We start from the raw sequence: 11,986 nt of genomic DNA, 5'->3' as shown, positions 1-11,986 counted from the left end.
TTGTTAGTCTAGACTCCTTATTGTATCCAGCCTTCCTCTCCTGGGGGAGCGGACCCATTACCGCCTGTAGCCAATCAGATCATCTGAATGCTTACCGCAGCAGGAGCTGAGTGCATCGTTATTGGGGGGGGGGGGGTGACCTGTCCACTTCTGTGATTATTATAGACAGGGCTACATGTGACAGGGGCAGCGACATGATGTGAGGAGGGGAATGGAGGCAGCAGGAAGCCACAGACCGAGTTATAGAGTGGAAGGAGCAGGGTCCCCCAGCTGCACAGAGTATATCAGGAGATGGGTGATACTGAGGACAGGGCTGCATGTGACATGATGTGAGGAGGAGAATAGAGGCGGCAGGAAGTCATAGACTGAGAGTGTTATAGTGGGAGGAGCAGGGTCCCCCAGCAGCACAGAGTATATCAGGAGATGGGTGATACTGAGGACAGGGCTGCAGGGAATGGAGGCAGCGGGAAGACAGACTGAGAGTTATATAGTGACAACTGACACCATCCATCTGGCCATTTATCCAAGTGCTCCAAACATAAAATATAATATTTCTCCTTCATCCACTAGGGGACACTGGAGCTTCATGACAGTGGGGTATAGACGGTGGGTTGAGTTGAGCCTGGCACTTTAAAAATCTACAAGTGTGACTGGCTCCTCCCCCTCTATGCCCCATCAACCCCAGTTTTTAGAATGTGCCCGAGTAGAGCCGGTGCACAGGGGCTGTCTCCAGCCCTTATATTAATTTTTATATAGATAAAAGAATCAAAGTCATCAGCAAGAGGACAGGCAGACTGTTAGCTGTGACAGTCTGCCTGCATCGTGGGAGCCGCCAGAGAGGGGACCCACACGGCTACTGCAGCCTGTGTCCGGTCACCCTATGGAGGGGAGGCTGCTTTAGGCAGTTAGGAGTCATCAGACTCAGCGGGGCCCGCCACAGCTACCACTGGCTTGTGTCCGGGTCCCCGCTCTCCCCTCACTGCCCAGCGCTCTGGCCGCAGCAGCCCGGTGAGTAGCACACCTCTCCTGACTAGCAGGAGAGGTGAAAATAACTGCTGGGTCTGAAAACAGCGCGCGGCTGTCAGTGCCACGCTGGTGTTGTGATAGAACACCGGCGCTGGCTGTTAGGTAGGCGCGCTCACAGCAGTCCTGCCTCTGCGTGCCGGTGCTTGTGTAAAAGGCACCGGCACGGTTATCACTGGCGGCGGTCGTGCCGCTGGCCCCCGCTGTCAGTGCGGGGACAGAGAACGTCCCACTGTATAAGTGTATGCCGCGCGCATACAAAGCGGCGGCCATTAGGAGGAGGAGCTTATGGGTCCCTCCTCCTCTTCCTCCTTCACTGCCTGGGCTAGTTTGGCGCGCTCTGAACGGGAGTGGCGCCTCAGAGAGACTGCAGGCACTGAGCGGAGGGGGAGAGGAGAAGACTGAGAGCAGTGGAAGCAGCTTCTACAGGGGGTCTGTAAATACAGAAGGTGGTTTTAACTACTTTCTGGTCCTATTGACTGCTCCTCCCTTATATGCCTGTCTGCCCCTGTTACTGAGTTGCATTATTATTGAAATTCTGCTCCTCCCTTATTGCTCTGTCTGCTCCCATACTTGAGTAGCATTATTATTGTAATTCTGCTTCTCCCTATACTTCTTCTGCATTCCTGAATTGTATGTGGTGCTTGTCTGTGAGTACATGATGACATCCAGGACAGAAAAAACTGCATCACAAAAGCTGTTTGCCTGCACTAAGTGCAGGAAGAAGTTTACCCATGCTCGCTCCGAAGGGTCTTCCCTGTGCGAGACGTGTGAAGCAGACAGTGCTAACACGCAGTCTGTCACTCCCTCCTTCATAAATAGTTTGGCCGGGGTCATGGCGGACCTTTCTTCTGAATTAGCCGCTTCCCGTAGGGAACGGGAGTCTGCCAGAGATCTACCTGGCACATCTCACCCTTCTTTTCTAGCAGAACCAGCGTGGGCTCAGAATTTAGTCCGCTCGGTGAATAGCCTTGCTCAAGCGATGGGTTCTGCGTCTAAAGCTCCTGAAGCTACGGTAAGTCGCTCATCTAAACAGAGGGCTCTTCCGGCGGTTCTCCAGTCGGATGAGGATTCGGCAGCGGATCACTCGTCTCAGGAGGAAGGGGAGATGCTGGACGAATCAGACGTAGAGACTTACTCACAAGAACCTGAGGCATTGCAAGGTATTGATGCACTCATTCTAGCGGTAAGGGAAGTTCTTAAGATTTCTGGCCAGGAAGCTCCAGAATCGTTAGAAGACTCCTTATTTGCCAGGTCACAGAAGATGGCCGTCACATTCCCTGTTTCTCTCCAGTTGGATGAACAGATGACGGCAGCCTGGCAGAATCCGGACCGTAAATTCCAGATTCCTAAGCGTTTTTTCTCTCTCTACCCATTTCCTGCGGAAAATAGGAAGAGGTGGGAGACCCCGCCACCTGTGGATTCTTCGGTTTCTCGGTTGTCAAAGTAGACCACGTTACCTGTTCCAGGAGCTACTACATTGAAGGAAACCTCAGAGCGGAGATTAGAAACCACTTTGAAATCCATTTATACGGCCGCAGGTGCACTTCTCCGGCCGGCCTTGGTAGGATCTTTGGTCAACAAGGCTGTGGAAAAGTGGGCGGAACAATTGACTGAGGGTCTTAGATCCAGCACTCCGCGGGCAGATCTGATTACCTTGGCAGAACATATTCAGGAGTCTGCTGTATACTTAGGAGACGCCTCCAGAGATATCGGCCAGGTAGGCGCTAGGATTTCTGCTTCGGCGGTCTCTGCTCGCCGGGCACTTTGGCTTCGTGCCTGGCAAGCGGATGCGGAGTCAAAAAGAGCAGTGGAAGCTCTTCCTTTCACAGGCGATATTTTATTTGGTCCAGAGCTGGACAAATGGATCTCGCTGGCCACTGGAGGTAAGAGTACTTTTCTAGCATCGGCAAGATTTCAGGGACGATCGCGAGGTTCGTCTTCAGCGGGGCGAGGAGGCCGTGCTAGAGGACGTCAAGCAAATATTGGCCGCCGTCCAGATCCCAAGCCAGCAGACAAGCCTGTGGCATGACGGGCTCCCATCCCATCTCGGAAATCCGAAGGTGGGGGCTCGCCTCCAGCGTTTCTCGGAGGTTTGGAGACGGACTTCTCCAGACACTTGGGTTCGAAATCTGGTATCTCAAGGGTACAAGATCGAGTTTGCTTTCACTCCTCCTCGGCGTTATTTTACAACAGGTTTGCCCGTCGATCCCTTGAAGCAACTAATTTTGCGTCAAGCGATCGAGAAACTTTTGCTGGCCGAGGTCCTTGTGGCGGTCCCCACTGCACAAAGGCAACAAGGGTTTTACTCAAACCTTTTTGTGGTTCCGAAACCAGATGGGTCAGTCAGACCCATTCTGAATCTGAAATCCTTGAACCAGTATCTTTCATTTCACAGGTTCAAGATGGAATCTCTCCATTCTGTCATTGCGGGACTAGAGGCAGAAGAGTTTCTGGTGTCGATAGATATCAAGGACGCCTATCTGCATGTCCCAATTTGGGTTCCTCACCAGGCTTTCCTCAGATTTGCCATCAGGGAAGCTCATTTCCAGTTTCAGGCCCTGCCATTCGGTCTCTCGTCAGCTCCCAGGGTATTCACCAAAGTGATGGCCGTCATGGTGTCTCACTTGCGCTCTCGGGGGGTGACGATAGTTCCGTACCTAGACGATTTACTCATCAAGGCTCCGACGGCAGAAGTCCTTTTACACCAAGTGTCCCTTACACATCAGATTCTCATTCAACATGGATGGATTGTGAACTTCCAGAAGTCTCAGTTGATGCCGTCCCAGAGACTTCAGTTCCTAGGAATGATTCTAGACACTGTTCTGCTTCGTATATTCTTGCCAAGGGACAAGGCCATAGCCATACAGGAGCTGGTTCGTCTAGTGCTCAGACCCAGGAAAGTATCTGTGCATCTTTGCATCCGTCTCCTGGGGAAAATGGTGGCTTCCTTCGAGGCCATCCAATTCGGCAGATTTCACTCCAGAATATTTCAACTGGATCTTCTGTCTCAGTGGTCCGGGTCCCACCTACATATGCATCGGCTGGTGCGTCTGTCTCCCCGGACCCGCATATCCTTGCTCTGGTGGCTTCGGACGGAGCATCTGTTAGCGGGTCGGCGCTTCGGAATTTGGAATTGGACCTTGGTCACCACGGACGCCAGCCTCCGCGGATGGGGAGCGGTGGTTCTGGACAATCACTTCCAGGGGCTTTGGTCGCAGCAGGAGTCCCTCTTACCAATCAATGTTCTCGAACTGCGGGCAGTCTACAGAGCTTTGATACAGGCTGCTCCTCTGTTACGAGGACTTCCGGTTCGGATACAATCCGACAACGCCATGGCAGTGGCATACATAAATCGCCAAGGGGGAACCCGCAGTCGGATGGCAATGAGAGAAGCCAGTCGCATCCTTCTGTGGGCAGAAAGACACGTAGGGGTCATTTCCGCAGTGTTTATTCCGGGGGTCGACAACTGGGAAGCGGACTACCTCAGTCGTCAGGATCTTCATCCCGGGGAGTGGTCCCTTCATCCCGAGGTCTTTCATCAACTGGTTTGCAGATGGGGGAAGCCACAGATAGACCTGATGGCATCTCGGATAAATCATCAACTACCCCTTTACTGCTCCAGGACCATGGATCCGGCAGCGGTGGGAGCGGATGCTTTACTGATCCCTTGGCCGTACAGCCTTGTGTACCTGTTCCCACCGTTTCCGCTCCTCCCTCGGATTCTCAAGCGGATCAAACGAGAGTCGTCCACCGTCATCCTAGTGGCTCCGGATTGGCCTCGTCGGGTTTGGTACTCCGATCTTTTATTCCTTCTGGCAGACGAACCTTGGCCTCTTCCGCTACGATCGGACCTTCATCCTAAGAAGCCATGGAGTTCCTAGGTCGGTCATTCCTACCATGCTTAGGGCTAGAAAACCGGTAACATCAGCGCATTATCATCGCATTTGGAGGGCTTATATCTCCTGGTGTGAAGGTCGTGGATCCTCCACTTCCTCTTTTCATTTACCACGTCGTCTTCTTTTTCTTCAAAAAGGCCTCGATGCGGGGTTACGCTTGGGATCGCTTAAAGTGCAGATTTCTGCTCTTTCTATTTTTTTCCAGCGTCGCCTAGCTCTGATTCCGGAGGTTCAGACTTTTTTTCAAGGGGTACTTAGAATTCAGCCTCCCTTTGTGCCACCCACGGCTCCTTGGGACCTGAATCTTGTTTTATCTTTTCTTCAGTCATCCACCTTTGAGCCTTTGCAGGAGGTGGAATTGAAGTATTTGACTTGGAAGATGATCCTTTTATTGGCCCTGGCTTCGGCCAGACGTGTGTCTTAACTTGGAGCCTTGTCCTGCCGTTCCCCTTACTTGATTTTTCACGAAGATCGGGCGGAACTTCGTACCCGGCCTTCCTTTTTGCCCAAGGTGGTCTCGGGTTTTCATCTGAATCAGCCGATTGTAGTGCCAGCGTTGTCGGACTCTTCTGGGGATTCTCACTCCTTGGATGTGGTTCGGGCACTTCGCATTTATGTGTCCCGTACTGAGGGGCTACGTAAATCAGAGGCTCTATTCGTCCTTTATGATGCTAATCGGCGTGGCTGGCCTGCGTCTAAACAAACTTTGGCCAGGTGGATTCGTCTGACTATTCGTCAGGCATATGTTGCTTCTGCTCGACCACCGCCGGTATCCATTTCTGCGCATTCTACGCGCTCTGTGGGTACTTCTTGGGCGGCACGTAGAGGTGTCTCGGCTTCACAGTTTTGTAGGGCAGCGACGTGGTCTTCGGTTCATACTTTTGTACGTTTCTACAGATTTGACACTTTTGCGGCTTCTGCTTCAAATTTTGGTCGTAGTGTCTTGCAGGGCGTTCAGCACTCTCCCCCCCAGGAGGGTAGCTTTGGGACGTCCCCACTGTCATGAAGCTCCAGTGTCCCCTAGTGGATGAAGGAGAAAACAGGATTTTGGTACTTACCGTTAAATCCATTTCTCCGATTCCACAGGGGACACTGGACGCCCACCCAGTGCTTCTTGCCTGTTCTCAGTTGCTTGTTCTGCTTCAGTTCTGTTGCAGTTTTGTCTGTTTTCATTGTGTGACTGTTTATCACTGCAGCCTGCTGTGTTCTTGCAGTGTGTCAGTATGTTGGATGTTTCTTTTCCTGTTCTCCTTCTCTGTTCTTCAGTCTGTTCTCCGTCTCCTCTCGGGCTCAGTTCTTTAAAACTGGGGTTGATGGGGCATAGAGGGGGAGGAGCCAGTCACACTTGTAGATTTTTAAAGTGCCAGGCTCAACTCAACCCACCGTCTATACCCCACTGTCATGAAGCTCCAGTGTCCCCTGTGGAATCGGAGAAATGGATTTAACGGTAAGTACCAAAATCCTGTTTTACCATAAACATCTGCAAAAATAAAGGATATGGTGTTTGGAATTTCACATTTTCCATCAAAAGAATAAATAAAATAAAAAAAATAAATTTTAAATAAGAACATTCTGTCCTGTTGTATCCTCAGTTCTCAAACTCGCAAGAAGAGGAGGAAATCGACATGGACACCGTGCATGACAGCCAGGCATTCATATATCACCATCTAAACATGCTGGAAAGACCTTCAACACCAGGTATCATGCACTTTGCATTTTCTTGCTTATAAATATTACTGTACACGATGAGCGGATATGGGCAACCGAGCGAGTACGTATTACGGCACTGTGCGTCTTGATTCAACATGGATCGCACTTGCAACCGCGTACACAGATCGGTCGATGGTGCGTACTGCGCATGCATATGCACCAAAGTGCGCGTGCGTGAGAAAGCATTGCGATCGCACTGCGATCATGCACGCACATAGGAATCCATCGCAGAGTGAGTGACAGGCCGTCAGCGCTTGGGGTTGGTGACGAGGGAGTGGTCGGAGAAACGCCAGCGTGCCTGTCTGTTTGAACGCCGTTGCATGGGCATGCATAGATTAGCCGTTGCGATGGCCTACGCCGTTTGAGAGCCCTCTGCGTGCGATGAGGTTAGCAATTTCCGAGTAAGGTCAGACCTGCTGTAATTGTGCGCGAGGGGACGATATTACTCGATGTTCCCGATGTATACGCAGGACTGCATGGTATTATGGATGTGAGATATCGATGGTGGGCTTCTCTATGCTGGCTGCGTGACGGCTTTGCGATTGGAGACATTAGCCTATTTTCGCGGCAGACCTGCTTGCGCGATCGCAATGGTGATCCGTAACGAATCGGGCCCTGTGTTCATATTATGTTCTTTTGTGTAAGCCTTACACATTTTACTGCACGGCAACTCCATATTATTTCATCATTTCAATTTTTATTGGCGCTACAACAGTAAAAATACATTAGTGACATTTATATTGTGATTTTACAAAACTCCAAATATAAATAAATAACTAAAACAAGATTTTATTTATGTAAACTAACCATCACCTTAGTGGGTGCGAAGGAATTTTTTAAACGTCGTTTTTGCAACTCCTGATAATAGAAATGTTTTTATGTATGGTATTATGTGACGTGTGTGTATGAGGGAGCTTTAATTACTCTACACATGGTATTGTACAGAATTTGTATGGCTTCTGGATTGGGCTGCAGATCTTGATCCAGCAAAATATATTTTTTTGTCCATTTTAAACCTAAAACAGTAACTGTAACATAATTATTTCCTTGACCCTACTGTGTTGGGTAGAGCACAAAGGACTGTGGACCTCATTCAGAGTCGGTCACGAGCGCCAATGTGCTCGTAACCGACTCGATGGTTTAGCCTGCGGCCACACTGCGCGTGCACAAGCCCCGGAGCTCGTTACCAAAGGGGCGGCTGTCGATGTTGATCGACAGCTGCCCCCGTTTGGTAGGTGGGATGGGGGGGTGGTTTCCAAAACCGAGGCGTTCCTTTCTGAACGCCTACCGTTTTGTGGGCGGCCGCACTGACATCATCGGTGATGTCAGTGGGGAGCTTCCTGCTCCATCAGAGCAGAAAGCTCCCTGGGGTTTTACGAGTGCCCAGACCCTACCCTAGGGTCTGGTTGTAAGCCCTGATGGTCGCTATGGTGGTCACCATCGCGACCATCAACCTGGTCGGTCGTTAAGCTGTGGGTGGTAGGATGCAAGCGGCCACCCTGATTCTGTGCGACCGTTTGCATCCAACGACCACCTCTGAATGAGGTCCAGTATCCATCCAATGTCTACAGCAATCCATGTAAACAATTGCATTAAAACAGGGCCCAATGACCATTACGTACACACATAAATGTGCGCATTGTTCAACCTAATTTCCCAGCCCCCCCCCCCCATCAATCTGGATGAGATTGTGATTGAACAGAGCTGTTTCCTCTTGCCCACACGCCGTGAAATGTTGGTAGAATTGAGGCCAGCTTTTACTTACTCTACACAGTTAATTAATATTTTCGAAGATGAAACAGCAAAAAAGAAAAATCATTTTCACATGTGTTTCTTACACAAATGTTCCACATCATCCTTGTCCAACAACTGTGACTGCAGTTCTGGGAACACCTGGTTCTAATAAAGCAGCCTGGTAACCGAGATCTAACAACCCAGGAAAGCCGTCAGCCGTTTCCAGGTTCACGTTTAGAATAATTCGTGCCAGCAGAATAAGGCATATAGGATATGGGACTGTCCGTGTGCGAGTCTCTGTCAGTTATACATTTGTGTAGTCACTCAAAGGTTAACAAGGGCTGCTGTGTATCTTTATATATGATATTCTCATAACTCTCCCCAACTGTGGCATTTTCTCCCTATTGTATCCACTCACATCCCCTCTAGTTTGTAAGGTCTTGCGAGCAGGGCCTCTCTCCCCTTTTGTCTTCTGTACATAATTCTGCTACTTGCACATCGTCATTGCGTGAAATTGTATCACTTTGTACGTCTGTGATATCTTGTTTCTTCTATTCCCTGGTAAGGCACTAGAGAGCCCTGCCCTATCTATACAAATATTATATGGATGTTACAGCAACTCTGGAGAAAGACTGTAGTTGCTGTGAATGGGAGGCCTGCAGTTATGACGTGTAACGCACAACATGGCAAAAACTGTCTCCCAACAAAATAAAAATGTCAAATCAGTCATAGGGGGGAGTTTGCGAGAGCGAACTGACATCATAAAACTCTTAAACATCTCATGAATGTGCGCACCCGGGAAAGGCAAGATTCAATTAGAATTGCCGGCACACGAGGCTTGCGATGAGGTTGCACAACTTTTCTACAAAGAGTGACCTGTGAGAAGTACATGAAAAATTGGGGAAACCATCCCGGACCCCCAAAAAGTGACAACTGAGATAGCAGGAGCATATAGAAAGCGGGTAGTGCCATAAGGAAAGTACTGGAGATCCCACATCATTTACACCTCCACCTACCTGTCCCACATCATTTACACCTCCACATACCTGTCCTACATCATGTACACCTCCACCTACCTGTCCCACATCATTTACACCTCCACCTACCTGTCCCACATCATTTACACCTCCACCTACCTGTCCCACATCATTTACACCTCCACCTACCCGTCCCACATCATTTACACCTCCACCTACCCGTCCCACATCATGTACACCTCCACATACCCGTCCCACATCATGTACACCTCCACATACCTGTCCCACATCATTTACACCTATACATACCTGTCCCACATCATTTACACCTCCACATACCTGTCCCACATCATTTACACCTCCACGTACCTGTCCCACATCATTTACACCACGTACCCGTCCCACATCATTTACACCTATACATACCCGTCCCACATCATTTACACCTATACATACCAGTCCTACATCATTTACACCTATACATACCTGTCCCACATCATTTACACCTCTACATACCTGTCCCACATCATTTACACCTCTACATACCTGTCCCACATCATTTACACCTTCACGTACCCGTCCCACATCATTTACACCTACCTGTCCCTCATCATTTACACCTACACCTACCTGTCCCTCATCATTTACACCTCCACGTACCCGTCCCACATCATTTACACCTCCACGTACCCGTCCCACATCATTTACACCTCCACCTACCTGTCACACATCATTTACACTTCTACATACCTGTCACACATCACTTACACCTCCACAGTTTTCAGTAGTTCAAGTGTGAGATAATCAGTCAATGGAACAGGGTGTTGCAAATGTATTTCCTAATAAATAATATAGTGCCTTAAACATGTAGATAAAGGTTTCCCAAACTTGGTCCTCAAGGGACCCTAACAGTCCAGGTTTTAAGAATATCTATGATTATGCACAGATGGTATAATTAAACTGACTGAGCTACCAATTTATTTGGTCATCTGTGCTTAAACTTGGATATCCTTAAAGCCAGAACAGTTATGGTGTCTTGAGGACCAAGTTTGGGAACCACTGATGTAGAGGTCTTCCAGATTAAACATGTTTGGGCATTATCACTAAGTTTTTGTCCATTTCTGTTTGGATTATTCAGCGTAACCCCATTTTTTGTATTCACAGGAAAGGAACAATCTTCTATGGAGTTACATATGCTCTCAGTCCCCCAAATACCCTTGTCCTCTTTCATCAAAGAGTCCAGTTCGTCCAAGCACAGCGACCACCATCACCACCATCACCACGACCACAAGAAGAAAAAGAAAAAGCACAAACACAAGCATAAACATAAACACAAGCACGAGAGCAAAGAGAAAGAGCGGGAGCCAATCCTATTCTCCAACAGCCCCGCCAGCGGACGATCCATCCGGTCTCCCTCCCTCTCGGATTGACCAATAGCCTTCATGGAACGAGACGGAATAGGCACTGCCCCAGCGGAGCTGCGGACGAGCGCTAGTCCTAGTCAATTGACACACTGCTCTTTCCATTGCCACAGTCTTTACCCGTCAGCAGACAGGACAGAGCTATTGAGATTGTGATGTAGTTTAATACTGCGTCATTCTGTCTTGCTTGGTGGTCTTTTGGTGGTAAGGGTCTAGTCCTGGAAAAAAAAAAAACAACATTCTCCAGTTATTGCCAGCAAAGAAAGAGGCAAAGCCGCCATTCCAGTATATTTCCGAAGAACGTTTGTGAAAGACTATTGGCTCCGCCAATGTGAGTTGGGGTCTGTTTTGATGCCACACCCCCCATCTGACACTTTATTAAAAGTTTTTAAGAAAACACATTTTCATTCTTGTCTAAACTCTTGTTACCACTGACTTTTTAACAACCTAGAACAAGGAAGGATATTGATGTGGTCCTGAGGTGCAGACTGCCACTTTTATTACATACTAGTATGTTTCCACAAAGCAGTAATCCTACACAAGCCGACACCACTAAGTGCTATGGATGAGATGTGTGGGGCAGGAACACATTGTGAGTGTGGAGAGACACTAGCCAGCAGTGAATGGTATTATCACACTTCCTGTGGAGGCTGACACTGTTTTTTTTCTTTGAGTTATCGACTAGTAGCTGCTTTAAGTAGTAAGATTTGTATTTTATTTTTTATTTTTTTCATCCGTATCTGATTCAGAACTTTTTTTTTTTTTTACAATTCTACATTTTTACCTTAAATAAAATGGAGATATAGCGTGGATTGTATTATGGTAATCATGGCAAAACATTTTGCTATCATTTTTATTCATGGAAAATAAGGATTCTGCAGACATTAACTCACATTAAATAGAGCCTGCAAGACCGAACGCTATTTTCTGTACATTGGGAAAGCATTATAACACAGATGACTGACAGCTGTCAGTCTTTAAATACACAAAAACCTCAAGATTGAGGCTAAACAACAAATTCCCTACTTGGGGCACACTTTATAAAACATGAATAATGAAATGATGGTATAATTAAAACTTAACCTTTAATTTAATTATAAATAAAATCTATAGGGTATATAAGAGACTTAAATTGTTAATCATATATATCATTCTCCCCTAATGAAATGTGACATATATTACTAATATTAAATTAGGCGAAAAAAATATAGATTCTTACAAA

The 11,986-nt window shown here is 48.0% G+C and overlaps 1 protein-coding gene across 2 annotated transcripts in view; it reads left to right on the top strand.

Annotated features, from left to right (window-relative positions):
• TAF2 (TATA-box binding protein associated factor 2) overlaps positions 1 to 11,761 on the top strand; it is a 111,766-nt gene extending 100,005 nt beyond the window's left edge. For both annotated transcript variants that reach the window (XM_088450203.1, XM_088450202.1), the window contains exons 25-26: positions 6,515 to 6,620; positions 10,508 to 11,761. In XM_088450203.1, coding sequence (XP_088306329.1) covers positions 6,515 to 6,620; positions 10,508 to 10,773 — 372 coding nt within the window. In that variant the 3' untranslated portion in view covers positions 10,774 to 11,761. The remainder of the gene's footprint in view (positions 1 to 6,514; positions 6,621 to 10,507) is intronic.
• Positions 11,762 to 11,986: the final 225 nt, after the last annotated feature.

Source organism: Taudactylus pleione, unplaced genomic scaffold, assembly GCF_031769625.1.
Source record: "Taudactylus pleione unplaced genomic scaffold, aTauple2 ptg000510l, whole genome shotgun sequence".
Lineage (NCBI taxonomy): Eukaryota > Metazoa > Chordata > Amphibia > Anura > Myobatrachidae > Taudactylus > Taudactylus pleione.
This window is presented reverse-complemented; position numbering and strand designations above follow the sequence as displayed.